General features: G+C 38.1%; 1 protein-coding gene across 2 annotated transcripts in view; it reads right to left on the reverse strand.

The window, feature by feature from the left end:
* The window catches only part of lrmda (leucine rich melanocyte differentiation associated), a 973,974-nt gene that overhangs the window by 478,537 nt on the left and 467,841 nt on the right, over positions 1-27,596 (reverse strand). For both annotated transcript variants that reach the window (XM_062975874.1, XM_062975875.1), the window contains exon 3: positions 3,500-3,631. In XM_062975874.1, the coding sequence (XP_062831944.1) occupies positions 3,500-3,631 (132 nt within the window). The remainder of the gene's footprint in view (positions 1-3,499; positions 3,632-27,596) is intronic.

Consider the following 27,596-nt stretch of genomic DNA (forward strand, 5'->3'; position numbering starts at 1 on the left):
CAAAAACATTTTAAAGCCACAACACCTATCTCACTGAATGTCTTTAACAAATACAACTTCAATTTGGGGATTTCTTCCAAGCCCAACACAGATTTACTTATTAGTATTGAAGTTTCAGTCAGTCCTCCTCTTTGCAGATTTAACAATTTATCGGAACTCTGGCTGGCTATTGCTAGAAGGGACAAGTCTCTCTCCTATTGAGGCTTTCTGATGCTGAGCAGAATTATGGGAAATGTAGTTTAGGGTAGTGCATTTTGAATTCTCTGCCATAGGGCTCCTCACCTTCCAAAACTACATTTCCTAGAATTCTGTGCTTTCTCAGTTTCTTTCACAGTCCCACTGTGCTGCTTTCCTCTCCTCATGGCAAGAGGCAGCCTATTTCTTCTTAATTCAAGGAGGAATGGCAGTCTTTTTTTTTTTTTTGCTATGCTCACTTGTGCTGAAAATAAATCTAACTTCCGAACATTACAGAATTCAAACGAAAAGTATTGGGTGAGTTTTGATTTTTAAGCTTTTGCTTGGTTGCCCTCTCCCTGTTTCTTAATATCAATTTGTTTTAATAAAACTTATGAATTAGATGTAACTTACTATTTAAAAATGAAGATTTGCACACCCATATTCGGTATCTCAAGGTTTAGCTGTCTGGAACCTTGGTAAATTTGTACTTCCCACAAAGGGAATCTTTGGGGTGCCAGGTGTTCTGGAGTACACCTCCCACAGCAGTGGGGTGGGGCTTAAGGGAGATGTGAACCAAGAAGTAGAGGTTCATACTTTCTTCACTCATTCTATGAGTGGAGGAATTTAATTCTATTCAACAGCTTAATTTAAAATACAAACATACCTGCTAATACAAAGGCAGGCTGATAATTACCAGGACTGGAGGAGATAGGCAAAAGCTGCAAATTCCTTAGACGCCTTATCTATCTCACAATACCAGAAACAGGATGCTAATTTGTCCCCTTCTGTTTCCGGTATATTTTCCCATCAGTCATGCATGTCCCAACATCCCCATGTGCTATCAATCTGGATTGATTATAGCACTTTATAACCACTTGCTGTTAGGAAGCAATATGAAACTCCTCAGTCCTATCATGCTTCTGTCCTAATAATGTTTGGCTCAAAAGTTGGGTAGGGATTTGAAGCGTTGGGAGGAGATTTTCCAGTTAAGGCTTGTTCTGGGAATCTGCTTTAATTGCTCCTTTCCCTTCACAATGTGAAAGAAAGTAGCAGGAGGAAAGCTCTTTCCATCTAGCCTTGAAAGCTCCAGCTTTATTATTATAATTATAATCAGACTCAGGTGCTCTCATAAATGTTGCCAGAAAATGCTCAGCTTTATGTGTTGTTGATCCAACTGATTGGGAGGGGAGGTTGCATATGGTTGAATTGACTGCTTAAGGTCATGTGGGACACCCCAGATCTTCCAGGGAGCCAGATTCTTTTCTTAAATGGGCCAGAGGTTTCTCTTCTTTATGGTTTCCCATTTTAGGTTACAGACACATGAATCCACTGAACACTTCAAACAATTGGGTTGCTGTGAGTTTTCCAGGCTGTATGGCCATGTTCCAGAAGCATTCTCTTCTGACATTTCACTCACATCTATGGCAGGCATATTCAAACAGTTGATTAGCATTATTGGGATAGCTAAGATTAAACTGGTAAAATAACACCACTGGAGGGTGTGTACAGAAAACAAAGTTTCATTTATAAGAATGTAATTGTGATTTAAACTTGTGACATACCCAAATGTCTTTGCTAATCAGGATACTGTGATCAGGTCCATTCATTAAACCCTTTCAAACATCGTAAGCCTCAGGGCATGATGTTTGTCATTTGGCCAGCTCATTAGAATCAGCAGGGATAAGATCTGGTAATGCTTTCCCTCTATCCTGCCCACTGTCCAGAGCCTTCTCACTAGTTTTTCCCTGAGTGTCTATTGTTCAAATAAAATGTATAAAATATTCAACGCAGCAAAGCTGATTGGATAACTTCAGTTCAATCATTACTGCATGCTTGATTACTGTGTCTCTTTGTGAAATAGTGGCCACGAATATTCCAGTAACAGACAGCAAACCTGTTTGTCCCAGTATTGGGTGATAAGAGATAAGGAAAGATGATAACTGTCATTTCCCCAAAAATATATTGTGTTTTACAAATTAAAACACAATACAGTAGAGTCTCGCTTATCCAACGTAAACGGGCCGGCAAAACGTTGGATAAGCGAATATGTTGGATAATAAGGAGAGATTAAGGAGAAGCCTATTAAACATCAAATTAGGTTATGATTTTACAAATTAAGCACCAAAACATCATGTTATACAACAAATTTGACAGAAAAAGTAGTTCAATACACAGTAATGCTATGTAGTAATTACTGTATTTACGAATTTAGCACCAAAATATCATGATATATTGAAAGCATTGACTACAAAAATGCATTGGATAATCCAGAACGTTGGATAAGCGAGTGTTGGATAAGTGAGACTCTACTGTATAGTTAAAACATACAAATGGTCAGCATTAAAATTGAGCTAAACTACTATACTCAAAGAGACTCAATGTTTTAAACAGCACCAGTCCAGGAAATAGAATCCATATTGTGTGTTCCTGAACCACCTCAAGAAGCCAAAATGACAAATTACTAGCAGTTTTGGGAGAGAAAAAGTGAGATATAAATACTAATGATGATGATGATAAACTATGGCTGTTGCACTTGGGCATGTCTGAAAACATCATGACTCACTGGACAAAATTACGGTGCTGAGAATGGTGGGTGGCAGTAGAAAAAGGAAAAAGATCACATTGTAGATGGATTGGGTCCATAAAAAAACCCATCAACCTGAGTTTGCAAGACTTTGACTCTCCTGATTGTTTATAACAGTGCTTCTTGGGGGTCTCTGATTCACGGTGTCACCCATAAGTTTAAGACCAGCCATATAATAATAACAACAACAAACAGCCTCGTTCAGGTTATGTTCACTAATTATAAAACACTCTGTTCAGCTCAGTCACAATTATGGGTCATATTTAGCGGAAAGGGGAAACTGGTTCTGCCTGGTCTTGTTGAGCGAGTGTTGTTGCCAAATTCAGCACAGTGCCTTTTCTTTAGAAGACATTCAGTGCATAAAAGCTTCTGTTTCTTCTTGTTTCACTGCACGCTCTGTTCCACTAGAGGTCAGTCTGCTACAGAACCCAAGCGGGCTGGGTAAGTGTTTCCAAGCACAACTGGCTGTTATTTCCACTTCTCAATCTATTAACAAAAATTCTTTCAGAGTCATAAACTTAGATCTCATGGTAAAAAACAGAGCAACAGAAAGATCTAGCGAAGCATTTCGTTTATGAATGACCTGCAATAAATTACTGTGAAGGATTCTGACTGACAAGAGAAAGAGAGAGAATGCTTTGTCTGCATGTGAACTATATTTTACCTACTTTAATTTGGCTGACAGACAAAGATCATTTGACATTTGGCAAGCTTCTGCCTGCCCCCTCCCTTCGAAAGGATATTTGGTTCTTGTTGAGCATCAGGGTATGGAGGTGTGGTAACCTGGGCAACTGGAGGTCATTCCCGAGGAGATTGTTGTCCAAAATGAGTTCTTCCAAGCCGCTAAATGTCTCCAGTCCTTCCAGTGACCTGCAATGACAAAGGCAACAGGAAAAATGATACTCCAGTAAATCAGGAAGGCCATTATGAGCTGAAATAAATATTTTAACCTTCCCTTTCAAGGAACGGGAAGAGTTTTGGTTTAGTCCTGTCAGGAGACTGAATGACAAGAATTAGTGGCAAGGGGAGTGCCGGCACAGCAACACATCCTTCACATGCTGGCAGAATGAAGGATGGGGGTCACTTAGTGAGTAGCCAGGATCCAAAACAAAAGGCTTCAGATATGAGGGCTGCAGGATGAATTTGTCAATGTCTTGTGCCTTCGGGCACCCAGCCTCGCCTGACCCTAACCTCCATTCCCAAGATAAATAACTCTGTCACAGTTCACCTTCATTCCCTGGACACAAATTTAAGTTGTCATCCATCATTTCTGCCATGAAATATCGTACCCCACTAACAATAATAAATACAACTTCAAGAATTGTTCTCAGCAGCTACCCGATATATAAAAACTGTAGGGAAAATATGATGGGAAGTTTTTCCTTTTGCAATTTTTTATTTTATTAACCACAGGGTTTTTTTCTCTCTGGCTTGAGACTTTTGTTCATCTTTTTTTTTGTAAAGCACAAAAGGCACAATGCTAGAACAATATGTAGAATTAGTTCAGAAGCATTCATTTACTAAATGTCTACACCCCAATCCCCTGCAAAAGCACAAAATGGATTTAACATTTTTTAAAAAAGCAAAATCTTTTTGGTATGGCAGCAGTGCTCCAACAGTTGTAAATACACAGAGATTTCTAGAGACTTGGCAGCCAATTAGGAAAGCTAGTAGAGAGGAATTAAAAGGCTGGCTTTGTCACTTAACTAGAGGTGTTGTTCCAGTGTTAACTCTTCATTTCATAGCTTTGCAAATTCTTACAGGAATGGATAGGGAACCTTCCCATTAATCAAATAAGATCGGCATGGTACACAGAGCATATACACAGACACACATTCACAACTCATTCACCTACCAGACACCTAGAGATATGCTGAGGCTGCATGACTTGACAGCTGAGCTAGTATGCCTACCAGTAGGAAGGATCATCACTTTATCTCCTGCCTTGCTGTTTTATAAAATGTGATGAATAAGGGAGATGCAAGTCTACACTATTTATTCATTGTCCAGTGATATATATATATACTGAAGGGAATTCTCCCCTTCATGTTTAACACCCTTCGTCAAGGTCTCCATGAGCAACTCTTTATTAGGGGTATACTACAGACTCAATTTGAGCAGAACAAACACGTATTTATCCATCCCATACAAAATGTAAATGTGGAGGGGATAGGTCAGATGAAACATATATCAATTTTGTCATCTACAAAACTTATAGCCTCTTAGTAAAAAGATGGAAATGAAATTTCTTCTGTGGGAAATCAAATACGTGACCTTCAAGCTCCGGTTTAAGGACACCACTGAGTGAGCTATAAATAATCAACTGAACTCTGTGCTTCTCAGTGGTACCTTAAATCTGAGAGTTCCAAATCACACCGGAGCTGTGTGTATCTGAATGAATTATGATGATTATTAAAAGTCCCATTTTTCTGATGGGGAAATTAAGGTACATCCACCAAGGTCACATGAATTTGCCATAAGGAAGGAATTGTAATTTTCTCCTTTCACAGCCAGATTACTATATTATGCTTTCGTAGAAATCCACACATTTTCTCAGCAATCCTTTCAAAAGTTTTCTAAAAAGAAAGTAGTGTTATCATCCATCACACCATAGATGGTACGTTGAAGTTGAGAACCAATTGCTTGCCTAAGGTTATCTAGTTATTTCTTTTCTTAGGTAACATCTTCACTTCAGCCCTCTTTCTGACAATCATCTCATGGTGACAGCAGAATGGTATTTAAAATCTTTTACTCAACCAATCACACTCCTATCGCTTCTGTCCCAGGTATACTTTTTCCACATAACCTACATCTTCCTGTCTCCCATATTAAAATTCAGCCTCCCAAAAGGGAACATTTACCTAACCAAAAGAGATCAGGCAATCCCCTACATTATCCAATTTCCATAAGGAACTGAAGACCTGGTGGTGTCGGCAAGTTTTTGAGTAATTACATTGGAATACCGATGATTTCTGGGCCTGAATATATTGCACAAGATTTCTCTAACCTAAAATGATACATTTTAATATATTGGGTTTATGGTTCCCGTCCCCTTGATCAGGTCATGTAAGTGTTATTTATTGCTATAAATGTGTTATTTTACTTTGCTTAATAATGTGTTATTATGTTGCTATGTAATGTTTGTGTTGTTTTTATGATTGGAAACCGCCCTGAGTCCCATCCGGGAGATAGGGCGGTATATAAATAAAGTTTTTATTATTATTATTATTATTATTATTATTATTATTATTATTATTATTATTATTATTATTCAGATATCACAACATAAAATAATGTATAATTTTGCTCTCCATAATTGCATATTTAATAATTATGAGAAATTTGCATCATGGGAACTTCAGAATTTTAAAATGTAACCGAACAACAACAATTTCCATCCATCAATGACCACATTGCTGTTCCAAAATACTCTGCTGCCTGAAGTAGATTGACAAAGCTCCCCACTTCCATTAAAGTCTCCATTTTGTAGGTTGATGAAGTTATTTGGCATCTGTGATAGAAAGACCTACAAGCTTTCTATTTTAGGAAAAAGGTGAAGACCTGGCTTTGGGAGCAAGCGTTTAATGAATGAACTATGTTGGCTTTGACTTGGTCCAGATTAAGGTTTACGTGCAAGGTTTTTGTGGATGAATGGTTTAAGTATTTTTATTGTACTGTTTTAAATGTATTTATTGTATTATGCTAAATTGATTGTTTTAATTACTTACGTTTTATCTTTTGTACTGCATTGAATTTTGCCAGATTGTGAGCCGCCCTGAGTCCCTTCGGGTGAGAAGGGCAGCATAGAAATGATGGAAATAAATAAATAAATAAATAAGCTGTCCTCCCTATCTCTAGCAACAAAATGATGATGATTTTGTTGATCATGATGATTATGATGATGATAGCAACTAGGTGCAGAAGGAAAAGGAGAGCAAAGAGGAGGGGAGAAAGGAGAGAATTAGCAACCACCATTCACAACGATCAGCTATAGTCCATATCTGTGCTTTAATGATTCTGACTTCAAATTACTCTGAAAGCCATTTTGAACAGTGATTACCAAACTTTGGTCTTCCAGTATTTTGGACTTCAACCCACAGAAACCTCAGACAGCCTGGCCAAATGGAGCTGAAGTCCCAAACATCTGAAACACCAAAGTTTGGGAGAGTCATTGATCTAGTGCAGAGGTCTCCAAACTCAGGACCATGGGATGCAGCCCTCCAAAGTTATCCAGCCCTTGCCCTAAACTTTAGATATAGGGTCATCCTAAGTCTGAAACAACCTGAAGGCACACAACAACAACAATCCTAATTAACTTGACTCTCTCGTTAGCCAAAAGTAGGCCCACATTTCCCATTGAAATAATGGTTTGTTTATGTTGATTAAAATTGTTCTCCATTTTACATATTATATTGTTATTTTGTGTTTTTTGCACTAGAAATAAGATATCTGCAGTGTGCATAGGAATTCATTCATTTTTTTCCAAACTATAATCCCCCACCCTCCAAAACAATCTTAGGGATAGTAAACCGGCCCTCTGCTTTAAAAGTTTGAGAACCCCTGATCCAGAGGAAAGAGCTGTAAATGTATTATATGCTTATGGCTGTTATGTTACATTTGCAATACAAAGTTTAACTGGCAATGCCAATTTAAATGCTCCCTCTGTATAAATAGTTAGTAATGGATTGTGTCCAATCTTCAATTTATTGCTTTTGTTTTGTTTAATGCCTTTCCACTTGTGAAAGAGAGTTCAGAAAAGTCCATCATCCTGTCAGCACCACAGAGGCTTATGGGACGTTAATAGGTTCTTTGTGAGTATGCATTACTGGGCTCTGGTCTGTGTCAGCCTGGAAATAAAATAGGCATTGTTCATGAGTTCTGTTATGTAAATATAATACCCTTATCACGAGAATCTGTAAATGGTTGGCAACAGAAAAGAAGAATAAAGCACACATGCAAAACACTTGGATGGGAGGCATAAAACAAAATGACATGGCATGAAGTGGGACAAAGGAGGGGGTACTTGTCTATTGAGGTAACCTCTTTCTTTCCAAAATAGAGGCTAGAGCATGGTGCTTCCCTACATTTTAGTCAGGAACAGAAAATGCCTTCTTCATACCTGGCTGGAGTTTCATCTTCGTTTCCCCTCTTACTCTTTATTGCTTTTATTATAACTGAGAAAGTAATGCACAGAGTAGTAGGCAAACCTTTGAGATCACAACTCTTATTCAGGCTGAAAGTACAAAAGAAAACAAAAAGGAAAGGAAGAGAGTGGATAGGTATACAGGAAGAGGTAAATGAAGGCAAAAAAAAAAAAAACAACCCTTGAGCGGTATTAGAAGAATGTTTTCCACCTTTCTTTTTATACTAGAAATCCCCTCTCTATGGCATTCGTAAAGTGGAATGGAGAATGTGCTGTGACAATTTGACCCAGCATAACAGATGGTCTCAGACTGCAGAATGCATGAAAGAGTGAAGGAGCAGTGTTCTACTCCATGTTTAAAATGATAAAAACCACCAACTGGCTAATTACACAAGGATTTATTCATTCATTCTCCTTTTCATGCCATAAATGGGGGTATGGTGTATTTTATTATTTATTTTATATCCTGCCTTTCTCCTGGCACGGAATGCCAGAGAGCATACAACATTTTAAAGTAAAATACAATTTAAAAGGCCTCTTTGTTTTCTTAATTTAATCATCATCTAATTGATGTTCTGTTTGAAAACACACATTGAAAACAAGTCTAAAACAACATTTAAAAGACGCTTCAAACATTATAAATCGAAAGACACTACATATCCTCCTGGCCATGAGAAGTTTTAACACCCACAACATATTAAAGAAATCCCTCCTTATTTGAAATGTCTTTTTAATGTAAAAAGATCTTTGTTTATCTGCTGGCAAAAAGACAACAGTAAGGGGGCCAACCAAACCTTTCAGGGAAGGGACTTCCATAACTTGGGAGCAACTACTGTAAAGGTTTTCTCCTGTGTCTTCACCAAACATGCCCATGAAAGCAGCCCTCCCTAGCATGGGGAAGCATTTTAAAACTTGGGCAGGCTCATATGGGGAGATATTTTTTCAGGTAGTCTGGACTGGGGCCATCTAAGCTTTTAAAGGTCGTAGGCATATGTGGGGTGCACAGCTTCTGGTTAATGTTCATTACGTTCTGATGCGTTTGGTGTTTTGCCTCCTGTCTCAGTTTAATCAAAGTAAATCTAAGAGGATACTGCTACTTGCTATCTCTGGCAACAGGCATTGTGGCCTTTTTTTTTACCATTGCTAGCCAACTTATTAACCTAATTTGAATAAACCCACAGAACCAGCGATAACATGTTACATCAGTACTTACTTTTATAACAGCTACTTATGTAACTTCTACTGAAGCAATGGGCTCATTCCAGTTGGAACTAACAATTGGATATTGGCAACAGTGTTTCATAATCATGATTATAATTAAATGATTTCTTATCTTTCCCCTCTCAGTTCTTTTTTCTGATATATTGATGTACTGTGAGAAAGCTTGAGTAAGTGCTGGCTGGCCTCTTCTAGCCTGAAACATCCTACCTCCATTTATCAGGCGGCTCTCTCTCGAGTGAATTCGTACAATTCTCCTGTGCTTCTGTCTCCCATCTCCTAAAGAGAGATTAGTCTGCCTACAACTTTACACACCCATGAGATTGTAGAGCCCTCTGGGTCTGTAGAGTACTATAAGAACTTTAGCTGATAAGTGCTATTCAAACAGAAAGGATTAGCATCACTATTTCACTGGATCTTCCAAATAGGCTGCTTCCGCGCTTGGAATATTCCTTTTATTAAAACTCAGCGAAACCCAAAGAGCAGCGAGGGAAGCCTGTAAGCTCTCTTAGTTTGCAGCAAAGAACCTTCTATCTGTCTTAGTGAATTAAAAGCAACAAAGCACAGGCTCAATACCGTGAACACTACCAAGGGCTTAAGGGGTAGTGGCAGGTAGCCGTCCTCCCTGGTTGGTTCAGAAGGCTAATAAGCATCACTCAAGAGCATTGCCGGTTGATCTGTCCCTCTGCTCTAATGACATGAAAGCTGCCCATTATCTCACCCACAGGTACCATCTCGGTTACCTCTGCAGAGGCCTCCCACTCCCAATCCCAGAGGAGAGCAAACACTGCCAAGAGATTTCCAATGCAATTTCCAAAGACGCATCAAAATGACATAACATCACAACACATTCAGCGCTGCCTGATTCCAACAGAAAGAACTTTAAGTTTCCACTGTAATTAACCCTATCCTCGTTAAGATAATTATGATCAAGCTCCCTGTCACAGCTAATATCACAGCATCATTGCCTATGGCTCACGCTTTGCCCTCATTAGCTTACAAAAACAGTGTGCTGAGCAGGCAAAGCGGCTCCCTCCCTCCCTCCTTTCCCGTGACTTAGAGACCTGGTATCCAAGACGGTACAATAAGTCTTTGGAACACAAAGTTTTATGGAAACAATCCCATCATTTAAGCCTTTCAACTAATCAGGACTCTTTTGCAGTACTGTTCCAATCTTATAATTTGTTCATAATTTGGGGGATGTTCTTTTTAACCTCCAAGGAATATTATCAGTGGCAAATTGTGCTTGGTACATTTGGGATGAACTTGTTTACATGCAATTCTGTAGGCAACTGTTTAGTCTGCTCTAAGGAATTTGGAAATTGATTTGTTTACAATAAAATTCAAAAGCAGTTCTTGCATATTAGCAATTTTGGACTGGCTTTAGTGAGGAAAGAGAAGAAGATAGCAGTAATGTTGTTTCAACAAAGGCAGAATGCAAATCCACCAGTTTATGTAGCCCTCAATATTATGCAACTCCAATCAACACAGAAGTGTTATTTGAGAGAGAACATGTTGTGCCATCCCTTGATATAAGATAGCTAATCTATTCCAAATGACATTTCCTTTGCCTTTGGGCTGTTAACTATATATGTACAAGGTCTGAAGCACTTCTTGCAATGTTTCTTCCAATATTAAAAAACAAATAGTCATTACTAGAAAATAGTAGTCATTTTACAAGAAAACACAGTGAACATTTCTAATTTTTAAATCAAATAAAAATGGTTCAACACACTAAATGGATTGTGATTCCAACTAAATAAGGGAAATGTCTAGCAGTTCCTATTTCTATTCCACTTATCATCTAAGTTCCCAAAGCAGTTTTCAGAACTTGTTATGTATAAGAAATACTGCAGGCAAGTGGGGAGAGTGAATCTGCAGTGGATTTCCTCCTAAGAAAGGGGTTCCTAGACTTTTAAACATTTGCTTTGAAAATAGATATTTGTTGGCTATGACAATGAGGAAGACAATATCTTCCTGATGGTAAGAGCTGTTCTCCATGGAATATGCTGCCTTGGTGAGTGGTGGAATCTCCATTTCTGGAGGTTTTTAAGCCAAGACTAGGTGGCCATCTGTCAGAGTTGTTTTGATCCCATGTTCCTACATGGCAATGGGTTGAACTGGATGCTCCTTCTGGTCCTTTCCTACTCTATGATCCTATGGTTCTTTGATCATATGATCATCATGACGAATGCAGCAAGATGTGGTGCAACCCATCACCCCGCACACCCCCATCACCAACTTACTTATCCCATGGGGAGAAGTGTTGACACCCAGCTTCCCCATATGCTAGTCCTGTTATACTCTATGAGAACATGGGAAGCCTCCAGTGTTCTCTTTTCCATATGTTGACAGAACCCCACCAGATGGAGATGTCCATCATCTGACATGCTCCATCCCCCCGAACATGCTGCAAGCATCCTAGGACACTGAAAATCAGTAATTTGATGAGGTCCCTAAAGGTGGCCTAACCAGCCTTATGACATGTTTGCTTTTAGCATCACCATATTTATTTATTTATTTATTTATTTATTTATTTATCCTATTTATAACCCGCCTTTCTCCACCCTGAAGAGGACTCAAGGCGGCTTGAGTCCCACCATAAGCCAGAAACAACTCACAGTCATACAACAGGCTGGAAGAAGATAGTTAAGGATTCAAAATCAAAAATGGGACTAAAGTATCACTAATTTGGATTTTTCTATTTAGCAGTTATATCTCTCTGTGTTGTGAATCTACAGGGCGCTTGCCTTACGTTTATACCAAGAGACTTGTGTTCATTGTAAATAAACAATATAAACGAAGCCTATGTCTTAACAACTGTCACCTAAAATATATTTGTGATATTGCAATGTAAACCATGCCAGCTTTTAAACAGAACCAGGTGGGCAGAGAAAACACAACAGAATGCAGCACACTTCAACTAGTAGTGTAGTGGGAAAGGGTGGAGGGTGTGTGGATGGTTAGAGAGAGAAAGTAATTTTTCTCCCATCTTCCACAACAACCAAGGCTGGGGAGTGACAAGCAAATTGACGCACTGCTCCGAGGGCAAAAGATAAATGTTTGATGAATTGGCCATCACTGGAGGAGTGATGGGCTTCATATGTGCATAATGGACTAGCTGCCTTTCAATTGAGATTGCCTGCCAAGATAAGAAACTATAATGAATGGACCAAGCAGAGCCCTCTACCATAAAAAAGTATAATCTGACTAGTTTTAATAAACTTAATAAAAAAGATGAAGTGGATAGAGGCCAGCAGAAAACCAGCCAGTTGTGACCAGCTACCAGAAGTGCAAACAAATAATAGGTGGACTCATGCATGAATGGGAGGGGGACATTAAAGAAAAGTTGCATTTGAATCATTCTCATATTGTTCACAGATGATATCACAACCTGATATCAACCTCTTAGAGTAGCATATATTGTATTTAAGGTTTATGTTATCCCTTGACCTACATATGCTTTAGAGAGTAGACCACATTTTGGAATGATATGGATATTCTTCAAGGAAGGGATATTTCAATTTGTTGTCCTCATGTTTCTAAGTGCTTCAGAGTTTCACAGATTTCCAGTATGGAGGAAAGGTCACAGGCACAGTGAAATAGCAAAGTGTTTTACTATGATCAACCAACACCAATTTACCTTTTTCAAGGCAGCTTTTTGTTCTCCTTGACTCAAGATACAATCTTCTGTGGGAATCTAGCTCTGGCTTCCTGTGTATGGTGCTGGAAGCATGATTTTCCCAACAGTGAGAATATCCCAACCACATACATGTAACAGAGGCACCCATCTCTTCCATTCTGCCTGTATAATGCAGGAAACCATCTAGCAAAAGCCCAGGCACTTGCTTCTCACATATACAGGAGTGCAGTGTCAGTTTTCACAGTGCCAAAATGATTTGAAATGATAAATACATGGTCCCCCAACCCTCTGATCCCTAATTCAGACAATAAAATATAATCAAACATATAAGCAATGAGAGAACACAAGGACAACTGGTTATCTACCAGTCATGAATATCCCATTATTTTATTTTATTTGAAGTATTTATCAGCTTTCAGCATTTCAGTTTCCAAGGTGTTGAATAAAAAAGTTAAAACAGTTTTTAAGAAGTTTTTAAAGTTTTAAAGTTTTTAAACACACTGGGAAACAGTCTGGGCAATACATTTTGCACAGGCCATAGCATCAAGTACCTTTTGGGAGCAGCCCCACACAGAGTGTTTTATAGAAAAGGTGGTAGAAAGATTGTGAGTCCAATTATCTAATTATCTTTTACATTTTCTACTTTGGGAAAAGTTCCATTGTGGAAGTATATCTGGGCACATGTATGTCCCCTCATTTGCAGTTCTGCCCAGTCTATGCCATGTCTGCCCAGTGTTTTTCCAATGTTGAAATGAAACCAAAAGGGATGGAGAAGAGAGATACTTTTAAAACACAATTACTAATAACTGTATTCTTTGTGGACATCTGGGGATAAAACTATCAGAACCGGCCCTAGGTATTTTTCAAGTGTAGGCGAACAGAATTTTGCCCCCCCCCCCAAACCAATCACTGAAAAATAAAAGCGTTGGATAAGCGAAAATGTTGGATAATAAGGAGGGATTAAGGAAAAGCCTATTAAACATCAAATTACATTAAGATTTTACAAATTAAGCACCAAAACATCATGTTTTACAACAAATCAACAGAAAAAGCAGTCTCGACTGCGCCCTTGTATGTTTAGCGCCCGAATCGACCGCTTAATTCGCCTCATTGTTGGACCAGCTATGAAAACTATAGAATTCTTCATCCTTAGAAACTCCCAAAACCTTTCATTACAACTCTTTCAGGCCTTCCTCAAAAATTGCTTGGATAGCTGTGAGTTTTTTGGGCTGTACAGCCATGTTCCAGTAGGTTCTCTGAATATGCCAGCCATAGATGCAGGTTAAATGTCACAAGAGAAAAGTACTGGAACATGGTCATAAAGCCAAAAAAAAAAAATCCTTCACAGCAACCCAGTGATTCCAGCCATGAAAGCCTTTGACAATACATTGAACATTCCTTGGATAGTTCTCAAAAGCAGGATAATAGACATGTGTACACATGCAAACCAAAAGAATTATGTGTGATCTATTACAACTGGAATTTTAATCATAAATCTTATGTGCAACCATTAAAAAGGTAATTTTAATTCATTATGGGAAAACCCAGGAAAGGCTCCCTCTATTGATAAAAAGGTGGAAGGAGCACTAATCACAAAGCCCTGCTTTTTCTCCTGTGTGTATGTGTTTGAGAGAAAGAAAGCGAGGAGAGAGAGAGAGACAGAAAGACAGAGAGGTAAGGCTCTGGAGTGCTGGGTGAATTATAGACTGCCTCTCAAGATTCACAGCTCTTCAAGGTAGGAGGTTAATATTCTCACATGTCATTGGGTCTGCTGACTCTACTGATGGCTCATTGAATCAGGCAGCAAATTATTTCCTCATGCAGCAGAGGACATCACACTTCAAAGGAAAGGAGCCAGGGTCAAGACGGCTCTCCAGTTCGATTAATGAGTTGGGATCAGCAGAGGTTGCCTGTAGGTAAGAAAGTGACTCAAGCTTTTGACAAAGCTGACTTTTTGAACAGGACCTCCCTCGCTGTCACACCTCCCCCTTAGCCAGCACCAAATTTTATTGCATAGCATTGCCTTTGACTGACCCGGCTTAGACCTGCTGGGGCTGTTTCGTTACCAAAACAGAAGCTGTCTGATCTGTAGCAAGTATCCACCTCTCCAGAGACCACACTATCTCACTAGGTTTCCCCCCCAAAAAAATCACTGCAAATACAAAACTGTAAAAAATATGTGTGTGATTGTCATGATTTGTACATTTTTCTTCCTGAATATCTTATCAAATGAACAGAAAGAAGTAATTGTGGTTTTTTTTAAAAAAATGTTAAAAACCAGAATTGGACAGTTTTCAGTTCCATAAGAAACTGCAAAAACAGCATTTTTAATAGCTCAAACTGTTCCAGCCCAAACACACAGTCTATTAAAAGAAAGGTTTTTCCAGATGATTGGAGACTGTGAAGTGAAAAAATGTATATACTTCCATATTAATACAGTTACTAACACTATTCCTGGAAAATAATGTATATTATCGGATCTTCCTGTACATTTAAAACAATGTTTATTACTACAGCAGCAGCAGATAAGAGATAATTAAAATGTAACAGGCATTGTATTCATCAAGCTAAAAAACAAAAAACAAAACCTGAGCAGTACACTCTGTTTAAAATGCCCCTACAATACTTTAATTCATATTTAACCTGAACTATAATAAAGCACGGAAATGTACTTCATTCTAGTAATGTAATTTCTAATGCACATGATCCATGCAATATTAACATTTTCTAAAGCAAGGATGAATAATAACTTCTGGTCTACTTTGTTGTTTCAGTTTACTAAACCAAGACATAGTGAAATGCCTCTTTGAAAGCAAGTGATCAACAATTGTATCCCTGAATTAACAGTTAACTGACAAACTTTACCTATAGCTAAAAGCCTGTTCAATGACTTCCAGAAATCTCTCCAAAATCTACCAAATTAAGACTCAAAACATTATTGAGCCTTTATATTTTCTGATTTAATTGGTGGTTAAATTGATAGTTGCTCTAATAGATATCACTCTGCCTTCATTATGAAAAAATGTGTTAATTAGCAAAACTTTGCAGATGCTTCTCTAGCTAGAGAAGATTTTTGTGCCTTACAATTAGTGGATGGTAAGATAGGACCCAGAGAAAACTGAGTCTGGCTAAGAATTCTAAATAACCTGTAAATACCAATTAGCATTTTCAATTTTATTTCAGAGTTGGAGAAAAGCTTCTTAGAATGGAGTGTAAGTGGACCATGAACTAGTCTGAAGAGTTTAAAGGTCTTCCATGTATACATATAGATTATTTGTTTGACTGCTGTTTATAAATTATGATCATTAGATCATGTTATTTGCCTCTGTTCTTATTATCATTTATTTATATAGCACTATCACTATATTTGGTGCTGCAGAAAGACAAAGCAGTTCCTTATCCTCAGACTTACAATCTAATTAAGGCAAGACATAAAAAGGAAAGAGAATATCAGTGGGAGAAGATTAGGTCCAACAGCCCTACCTTTTCTTCTCTCCCTCCATGACAAGGGCAGTGGCCGTTGGTATAGAAGGAGGGTCTTTCATGGGCTCAAGGGCCTAGTCTTGATGGAGCTTTGCCCTTTCTCTTCTTCTCCTCTCCCACCAGGGCTGATGGTATGGATGGAGGATCTTTCATCATCTCATGGGCCTAATCTTGATGGATCTTTGCCCCTTTTCTCCTTCCCCATCAAAACAAGGGTAATGGCAGTTAGGATGGAGGCAGGTGTTTTCATTTGCTTGTGTCTGTCCCTTCCCTTTCTCTCCAATGCTAGGACAGTGGCTATTGTCACTCTTGTATTTGGTGAATATCCCCATTGGAACTTGCTAAAATTTGCTTCTACATTTATTGCATGTCTCCTGTCACTTGTTCCGCTTTCCTTTCATCTTGTCAGCAGCCAACTCATTCTCAGACTTACAACACTTTGTTGTGACTTTCACAGAATAGTGCTGTCCCCTTTCTTTTTATAGATACCTTTAGTTTAAGTGGATGGCCTTTTGCTGAGAAAGGTGGCAAACAACTGAACAGCTCTCTAGGTTGGAAATATAGAGAGTGGTAACAAAGCAGAGATGAGGGAAGAGGAAGATTAGGGTAAGACAATAACTGCATAATTTATAGAGCTTATCTTTTTTCAACATTTATCAGACAAAAGGCAGCAAGCAAGAGCATTCTGAAGTGATCTTCCTTCATTCTTTCCTCATTAAAACTTCATTAGATTTAGGAAAGCTTTACCTACTATGGTGCCCATTTGTGATGAGATGCTTAAAATTGGTATTCCTTTGAGGGCCATAATACAGGTACAGCAGGAATATATGGAGCCAGTACCAATCACGTGGGATGTCTGAACATCTAGAAATATCATCTGACACTTTGCCACACCCAAACAAGTAAGGTGAAGGGACTCATTAATGAAAATATTAGCTTATGAATGGGACTGACCAATTATACTGTCCAAGGATAACCAGGGCAGCCAGCCAACATGGCATGAAATGCCAGAATGTATTGTCAAAACAACATAACATTTAAGTTACACACAGAATGGTGGGAACATGGAATTAATGGGAGAAGCTGGACCGGGTAGTTCTGAAGAAGAATGTAGGTCATTTTCAGCAGAATACATTTGTGTGTAAGGTAAGTCCCAACACAAAAGTACTAATTTACAGGAATATTAGAATAGTTTCACACATTTTTTCTTGACTTATAGATAGTGGTCTTGTCTCTTTGGAAACATACTCATATACTGCATTAGTGTTACAGCAGTGTACTACTGAACATTTTGAAATATGGAGCAGTGCAAAGCAATGGTATTACCCATAGTAACCTATGGATGCGAGAGCTGGACGATAATGAAGGCCGAGCGAAGGAAGATAGATGCTTTTGAACTCTGGTGGTGGAGGAAAATCCTGAGAGTGCCTTGGACCGCAAGAAGATCCAACCAGTCCATCCTCCAGGAAATAATGCCCAGCTGCTCACTGGAGGGAAGGATATTAGAGGCAAAGCTGAAGTATTTTGGCCACATCATGAGGAGACAGGAAAGCTTGGAAAAGATCACGATGTTGGGGAAAAAGGAAGGAAAAAGGAAGAGAGGCCGACCAAGGGCAAGATGGATGGACGGTATCCTTGAAGTGACTGGGTTGACCTTGAGAAAACTGGGGGCAGTGACGGCCGACAGGGAGCTCTGGCGTGGACTGGTCCATGAGGTCACGAAGAGTCGGAGACAACTAAACGACTGAGCAACAGCTTCAAAATGGGGACTGTATTGTAAAATAAACGATGTTAAGCAATGTAATTAATGCTGCCCGTTATTGCATTAACCATGCCATTAGTATTAGGAATAACTAGAGTTCCAGCTTATTCTGAGATCAGAGACCATGGTCTAAAATTCATTTTAGATCCTGTGTATTGTTGCCAGTACAATAATGTTCTGTATTTAAGCCTACTAAACAGATTTTGGGCTGTAGACAGCGGAGCAGAAAGTGTGTGATCCTCAATTCAATGGCAGTATTGCACCTAAGTCTTCCATGTCATGGTAACTAACTGGTAGAAATCTCCACACATATTAAGCATGTTCTCTTGCAGCCTATATTCCATTCACATATAATTTTAAATGTTAATGCATTGCTTTTACACCAAATAAATTGTGGCAGAAAATTAATCAACAATACTACATAGACTGAAGGTATCAAATTGGCTGGCATGTTTATGCTTTCTCCTTACAAAAAAGGTAAAAGAGCACAATAATTCTTTCTTCTAGAAACTGAACCAAAAATTAAACCATCTTCTTATGTAATTGGAACTAGGCCTTGGGCTTTAGCAGTAAAGAAGGGATTAAGGCCTTCAACCACCTGGGTTGTCATTCTCCTGGGCCCCATTACCACCCCCTTATTCGTTTTTATAGCCAACAGATTAAAATGCAAGCGCCACAATCTTTGATCTTTCACTTGCTGACACAAATCCTTTCAAGCCTCCAACGTTTTTCTGCTGAGGTAATTAGTACTAATTAAAAGGTTTCCAACAGCCTTTGCTCTGGGTTTCTTTGCCCCCTCCAAAGAAATTGCTTTTACAAGTGCCTTCCATCTTAAAAATGTATGCATCGCTCACTTTCTTCTTTATCTGACTCAGAGAGATCAAGTAGATTAGTGACTCCATTATTTGCTAAGACAAAGCCAGACAACAAACAGGTTTTCACTATCTCCCTGACCTGTTGAGGTGCAGGGTTTATATTCAGAAACAAGTGCCTCCACGTGTATTAAAAGACAGTCCAATTATGCATTAACAGACACAAGGCAGGGTTCCTGCATTTAAGCATGGACATCATTTAACGATCCACTGTGCTTTTAGAAGGAAAAGAAGTGACTAATCAAACTGACAAGGAGTAGAATAAATAATGGAACTGCCTGGCTTTCATTCTTCTCTCTGGATATCTGTTAGACAAAGTACAAACATTTCTTTTTTTAAAAAAAAAACCCCGCAGTTAATGTTTTCTTTAAAAATGTTGAAAATATATCTTTTGGCAGAATTTAGCACTGCTGAAAACCACTTTGCAAAAGTTTCTAGTATTAGCATCATTATGGCAAAAGTAAATGGATTGCAACTAAAATATTAGAGAGAATGAAATCCATTCTTTTCTACGGGATCAAAGCAAATTGAAAATGTGTATAGCAAGTTGCTAAAATATATAAAAATGCACCAAAACCCTTGTTTTTATTTTTCAAATGAATACACAGTAGACATGGATACTGTATAGCTCATGTTTCTTTCTGAAAACCTGGAAGTGTTGTGCCTGCAATGATAAAAATGAAGTAGGCTTCAGACAGCCAAAAATGCTACAGTAGAGTCTCACTTATCCAACACTCGCTTATCCAACGTTCTGGATTATCCAATGCATTTTTGTAGTCAATGTTTTCAATACATCGTGATATTTTGGTGTTAAATTCATAAATACAGTAATTACTACATAGCATTACTGAGTATTGAACTACTTTTCTGCCAAATTTGTTGTATAACCTGATGTTTTGATGCTTAATTTGTAAAATCATAACCTAATTTGACGTTTAATAGGCTTTTCCTTAATGTCTCCTTATTATCCAACATAATCCCTTATCCAACATTCTACCGGCCCGTTTATGTTGGATAAGTGAGACTCTACTGTATTTAGAAAAAAAGGACCTAAAGTTCTCACTTTCTACTGAATTTGAAAGTAACTGTTATGCTGCAGTTTCTCTGACACAAAGGATCAGGAATTGCACAGACAGGTAGAAGAGTCTATCTAACATATCATTATAAACACAGGGGTCTATTCTCCTTTGCCAACGGAAGCACAGAACACCTGCCAGCAGTAATAGGGGTTGTGTGTATCAAATGAGGGTACAAGAGGCAAATACAATATTCTAAACTAAAGGGACAGAAGTGCTGCTAAGGCCAAACTACAAATACATTTCTAGAACTCAGGTACCAATATTAGGATTAAAATTTCAGTTAGTGTCCAATAAGGAGGACCACAAACAGATCATGCTTACATCAGCTAGCCTACCAACCAATGCTACTTGAACCATCTGTCCAACTAGTATTCAAATAGTATCAGGAAATTGCAATCAGTGGCTGATGCCGGATGAGAGACTCCTCCTTGGGCACACAGAAGACTGGGCAACTTGGAAGATGCTGAACAGACTGCGTTCTGGTGCTACGAGATGCAGAACCAACTTTAAGAAATGGAGCTACAAAGTGGAGTCCATGACATGTGAGCATGGAGACGAGCAAACCACAGACCACCTGCAATCTGAGTCCTGTCACATGTACAATGGAGGACTTTCTTATAGCAACACCAGAGGTGTTCCAAGTGGCAAGCTACTGGTCAAAGGACATTTAGTATAATGCCAAGTTTTTAAAACTTTGTTTGTGTTCTTAAATGCATTACAACTTGTACCCCTGGTTCACTTCTGACACGATAAATAAATAAGGAAATTGCAGAGATTTAAGTTTTTGCTTCCATACAATATCTTCATCAGAAACACAGTAAGTTAATGCATGTGGTTCTAAAAAAGGTTGGTGATATAGAATATAAAATTGAGCCAGGCATCTGATAAAGGGAATTCTGCAGTGACAAGAATCTTTACAGTTTGGGATGTATTTTGCACAAAGTTTGTTCATGTGTAAGTGTACATGCACATACACAAATGTGCAAAACAACATTTTCTGTGTAAGAGCAGTATTTTAAGCAGAAATATTTCTGGACACAAGAATTATTTTCTGTTTCTCACAAAATCCTTTTGTTATTACAAAAATACGTGTGAATTTTGCACAGAATAAATTCCAGCCTTTTCCCCACAATCATTAAAATTACTTGTTGCACCCTCTGTAACAAAATTGGCAAGCAATGACATCCCTAATAGTTTTTAAATCTTCCAAAAAAAAGAGAGAGAAAGCCTGCCACCGGTTCCTATGATTAACAATTCTGTGAATCCCCACTACCATTAGACTGCTAGCTAAAGGGGCCATATGTCATTCCCCAGGAGCTCCCAGTTATTGATACCCAATACAGAACTTGTAGTATTAATACACTCTGAGTGTTTTATTCCATATAAATAGCCATTATAATGAGTATTTCTAAAAAGAAATTGGTCTGGATGATATCAATCAAGCATAACAAACATAAAAGAAGAATAAGGAAAGAAGAAAAAGGAGAGCATGTGTACATACACAGATGCTGATACAATTAAGATGAAACGCATTGGAATGATGACCAAAGGAACCTTCAACAATGTATCTGAGCCTTGAATAAAGCCATTGAAAATATCTTGCCAAGGGGTGAATTTTGACAGCCAAAAGATGAAAACAGAGGGAAGAAGGAGCAGTCTGTCACTTGGTGACATCACACTGAAAGCTGAAGTCAGCACTGCATATTTACAAAACACTTTCAGGGTTAGTTGACTACATAGGAAAAAGAGCCTTTCTAAATATTGTTGCACTGACCAATTTGAAAAAATACTGTTTATTAACTGAAGACTTTGACATAACAATATGCTTTCCACTACATTGTTCACATCCAACATGAAGAAAGTTTCTGGGAAACTTGAAAGGTTGCTCATTATTTTATGTGATTTCCACTGTTGTCAATAGGTAGTGCCACACAGTCTGTACAAGTGTAGCCTCATCTACACTAACTATTTTAATGTAGTTCAAATCTAGCTTCAAACTGCAGAAACTAACCATCAAGGTGGGAAAAGGTCTTAGTGAGCATCAGTGCTCTGTGGTTTATATAGTCACTAGGCCTGTGCGATCAATGAAAAAAAGTTTCAATACGCATTATTAAATTAGAGGGTGGGGAAAATAGTTTCTAAAGTATTTCCTAATTGGAGGGGAGTCCGTGTTGTAACTATAACAAGGTAATTACTTTTTCATTAATTTTTTGTTAAGTAAGGAATCTTTAGGGGCTACTTTCTCCCTCATTGTTAAGCTATCAGCATGAAACATACTACAATTGTAGAACACATTTACCACTGTTAGCCCATCAAGTTTCAGAACATTTGACTCATCCACTGATTTTCAGGAAATTCTTGAAGTTTTTACAAACAACATTTTTTTAAAAAAAACCTACCAAGAGCTATCTCCTTGAATTTTCTATACAATGAAACAAGATAACAGGGAATCATCCCCTTAAGTTTCAGAATGATTCACACATCTACTTTGGGATTTTTTAAAGTTTTGACAAAAAAATAATTTTTAAGCCACCCACAGCTATCCCCTTAATGACTCGATATATGACACATAACACATCTTAACCATAGAACTTCAATTTAGGGATTTCCTCTCAGTCCAGCACAGATTTACTTATTATCAGTCCTCTTTGCAGAATTCTAAATTGTGTGGCTGGCTGCTGCTATGGAGGGACAATAGTTCTCACCTGTCCTCAAAGAGCAAAATTCTGAGAAATGCAGTTTAGAGCAGGGCCTTTTGAATTCTCTGCCATAGGGCTCCTCATCTTCCCAAACCACATCCCAGAATTCTGTGCTCTCTTAATCTCCTTCCCAGCTCACTCAGCTTGTCTGTCCTAGCTGCTTGCTCTCATGTTGACAGGCAGCCTGTCTTTCTTAATTTAAAGAGGAATGGCAGCTTCTTTGGCTTTGCCTCTCTTGCTTGTGCTGAAAATGAAACTGACTTTGGGAAACTTCTGAGGCTTAAAAAATGTAAGTGAAAAGTATTAGGTTAGTGTTTTGATTCTTAAGTTTTGCATGACTCCCCATTTTCTTAATATCTGTTCATATATATAAATTTATAAAATAATACAACATACAAGGCACAAACAATTTTTTTCACAGTCGATACAGGCTTCAAACTGGTTTCAGGTTTTCCTAAGTAATCATCTTCACAGCAAAATCACTTGATTTAATATGGGTTGAAACTGCATTAAATGGCCAGAAAAGATGGGGGCTATGCTATATTTTTAGCAGAATTCCTCCCCCCAAGAGATCTATACTAACATTTATGAATGCAAAAAGAAGAAGAATCAAATGTTTGAAACAAAAAGGAAGAAATTTGTTCCTAACTCAACATGGAATTATGTTAGGATGTAGCATGCACAGTGACAAAGTGACTGGTTTGTTCCTATCACCATATGAGACACCCTAGAAATCCCATGTGTTTTAAAAAGAGAATATATGCCCTGCCCAACTTACTAGGTTGGTGCTCCCCTGCCTGCCATCTCCTCCTGGGGCTTCTCTTTCCCAGGAGACCATGTTTCCAGTTGCACTCAGTAGTATAACCAACCAGGGGCATGTCTCGCCCAATGCTCTGATTGGCTGAGCCATAGCACCTTCTCAATACATCTAAAGTGGTTAAATTACTGGGTGCGTTGGCTTCTCAGCTACTTGCCTATGAGCTGCACCCTCCCACTCACCCTGTGACTCTTGTCACAACTTGGGATTGTTTCGTGTAGGCCCTGGGTTTGGTTTCCATAGTCCTCCCCTCTCCCATTTCGGTGGTGCAGGAGCACCTCGATGGCATAGAGATGAGGCCGTACTCATCATAGACTGTAACTGGTTGGAAAACTGCCTGTGATCCCGATCATTGTGTTGCAGCATCAGTCAGCAGTAGGCTTTCCGATTCCCGATCCAGGACCCATGCATGGCTGCCAACCCTATTTCATTGAAACCAATAAACAAGTTGTGGCCTTAGTTTATCCCAACCTCTGTTGTCTTGTCTGTTCTTGGGATTTGCGGAGGGTGGAGGTTGGTCACCTATATCCAAGCAAAGGATAATAAGTATAATCCAAAGGGGGAAATCAGAACAGTTGGGGTAGAGATATTTTAACAAGAAATCAAAAAGAGTCAATATCATAAAGGGAGATGTTGAGATTTGTATATTTGATAAAAGTAATGCTATCAATACAGGTTCAACTATTTCTCTTTTATTTATGAATAGGCTTTGGCATTCATATGTCCTATAACATGTAGGGCTTAGAGCATGGCCTGAAGGCAACTGATGTATGTCTTGACAAATTGAATTGAATCTTACAGCATCAAGATACTTCTGTTTATAAGCACAGTCATTTTTAGAAAAGGATAATATGGCATTTATTTTGTATTGGTATTATTGCAATGGCTAATCCTGTTGATATCTGTCCTCAAAGGGAAGATCATCCATTAAAACATCAATGAACCAGACTTCCACCAAGATTTATTCAGCATGTTAAGAAAAATCTCTGTCAAATGGCTTTTGAATAACCATACAACCAACCAGATCTCATGATAGATTTTGGTATTTCTAGTAAAAATGGCAGGTATTTTGGTGTTAGTGCATTTGGGTGTTCTATATTTTGTATCTTGCAAATTGTTTCTGTAACTTCTTTCTTTTTATCACTTGCATCAAAACAATGGGAATGGGTTTATAATTATAACTATAAATTGACTGCTCTGACATTAAAATATTTGGGAGGAGTGCATGGATAACAAATGCCTCCTGCCTTTTGAAGCTAAGCATCTGATCAATGCCTGCACAGAAGACCAACAAATTCCTTGTGGGATGCTGATGTAATAAATAAATAAATAGCCAAGAAAAATAGGATAACAGCAATCATTTACATTGTTCCTGAGCCATGAATCAAGAAGTAACTCAACCATTAAACGAACTATAGGAAGACTCATCATGAAGGTGGCATTCATAAAAGCAACTCTATGGCAACAGCAAATCACATAGCAAAACAGCTCCTGCACCATATCGCTATGGAGTAGATCAATATGTATGAATGAACTTTTAGAGTTGTCTCACTAGAGTTGCCTCTAGTGAGCCAACTCTTACCTCTCTATCCTTAGTGGAAATGTACTTGGACAAAGTACATGGCCAGGTAGCTACTTGGGCCTCAGTTTATACATATCCACAACCTAGATTGTCTTTGACTCCTCAAAACACTACAGAAATTACCTGGAGTGCATCTACACTGCAGAATTCATGCAGTTTGACACCACCTAAACTGCCATGGCTCAATGCTATGGAATCGTGGGAGTTGTAGTTTTGTAAGACCTTTAGCCTTCTCTGCCAAAGTGCCGGTGCCTCACCAAACGACAAATCCCAGGAATCAATTGCATTGAGTCATGGCAGTAAAATAGTGTCTCCCAGTAATTTTTGGTTTCCCACTTTTGAGAAGTGCACAGTTCCCCAAAAACATATTTTTGGTCTTTGGGATTTTACTTTGTTTTTGGTAAACAATGATGAAGCACTTACGTACCTCTTGAGACTCAGGTGGGAGTTTATCCTGTCCCTGGACCTGAAAAGCTATTTTACTGGAATATTCATAGTATCCTGATGATGCTAATGTCCCTACATTCATTTTATTTTGAAGAACCTAATTCTCTCTGTTTAGCTATTTAACATATATACCAAATTGGAAACTTGTTGACTTGGTTCCCTTTCTTGTCTAAAAGTTGCTGGATTGGTTGGCTGGAACATCCTGATTTTCAATAAGAAAAGGGAGTACAGTGTACCCTTTACTCTTGTACTCTCACATGTGCAGGCTTTATGGTAGCACCACTTTTGAGAAAAACAAGCTTTTGCAGGATAGGGAGTGAATCCATACTGGTTTGTCACACTGGTATATTGTTTAGAAAAAGTATGCCCATAGAAAACCGCAACATCAGGAAACAAAGCTGTTTCCTAAACCTCTATTTGGCATTTGTTTTCTGCCTGTGCGATTTATCCCCACCCTCCTCCAATGCACATAGATACGATGTTTGTGTACACCAGCCTTTAAGAAATTATTGTCTCTACATGATCAAGACAATACCTATATTTAAGGCTGCACTGGAAAGCAATAGAAAACTAAAAATTTTAAGGATGTGTTTAAATAGAGGCCTGACTAAAGAAACTTTACCACTGGGAATGACAGGAAAAACTCATCTCCTGGTGATTCCCCAATCCCTGTAATTACTGTGTAAACAGAACAGCAACTAGTAACTGATACCATGAAAAAGCGCAGAAAAGGGGGATATTATTGAAAATAACTGTAACTTGGTGGCGATACCAATGGTGCTAAATTTGAAAGATAGCTGTGCGTATTAGTTACTGCATTAGCACTGTTAGTTTAACCAATCTGTATAAGCAGAACAATTTGTATCTAGCAAATCTGTACTATAAGAAGCAGTCTTTAGTATCAGTAGTACATGTTATATTTCAATATTTTTGGTTGTCTGAATTTTATTGTCAATTACTTTCCATTCTAAAATGATTTCTTTTCCACATTATTTCTGTTAATGTAATGATACTTCCACTGAAAGAGTATTTTTGCTCCTTTATATCACTATATTTTTAAAAAATGTAAAATCCACCCCTCCCACTCCACAGTATTTATTGTAGGTATAATTCTGAAAACAATTAAAGGCTTTAAACAATAATAATCTAAGTTTAGATTTATAGGTAAAATGTCATTGTTCAGATGTGCAATTGATCATTTTAATATTTTTATTATTGTATAGTGTTAAATTCACTAATAATATAATTTGCCTGACTTGATTAGCTTCCAATACAGTTCCTACAATGTATATATAGTAGGCAGTGTTTTTTATTTTTATTTTTTTAAATAAAAAGTATCATGATTCTTAACCTGTCTATCTTCAAAATGGCCCAGGGAAAATTTGGAAAGAGCTTAAGGAGTCACCTTTTCCAGGTGTACCTCTTGGCTATAAATGGATGTATAACCAGAATTCTAATTTCACAGCATAAATATATCCTATGGATTACTTTTGTTTTTAGATCTGTGTAAGGCAGCTGTAAATAATCATCTTAGTGCTTTACAATGTTGAAAAATTTATATTTTGTGTGACTTGCTTAGTTGTACACATGTTTAGTCTTCAGTGCACATGTGTAAAATTTTTAAAGTCTTGTAATCAAATAAAAAATATGCACTTAAATTCCACAAAGCAGCCTCGGGTATTTGAAGCAACACACATTTCCTTCAAAAGTATTACATGACTTCAGATAACACATCTCAAGGTCAATTGAAATAGGGGCGCACCAGGAAAGAAGTGCTTAAACTGCAGCAGACTTAACAGCTTAAGCAATAAAGCAACTCTATCCTTCAGTCAATGGGAATCAAAACAATGATTTCAAACTATTTTATTCAATCTGCAGGCAGGATTACTAGGTGACAGAGCTCTTCTATCACCCTCCCCCTCTTTTCTCCCTCCCCCCCCCCCACTTTAGAATGTAGCATTTTCTAAAGTTTTATAAGATTTGCTTAGAAAAGTACATTATGCAACTTGTTGTAGAGATAGTCACAAGGCCATCAATTTAATGTTTAAAATATGTATTTAATTCATTTTGCATCACTTCGAACCTTTAAG

Source organism: Anolis carolinensis, chromosome 3, assembly GCF_035594765.1.
Source record: "Anolis carolinensis isolate JA03-04 chromosome 3, rAnoCar3.1.pri, whole genome shotgun sequence".
Taxonomy (NCBI): domain Eukaryota; kingdom Metazoa; phylum Chordata; class Lepidosauria; order Squamata; family Dactyloidae; genus Anolis; species Anolis carolinensis.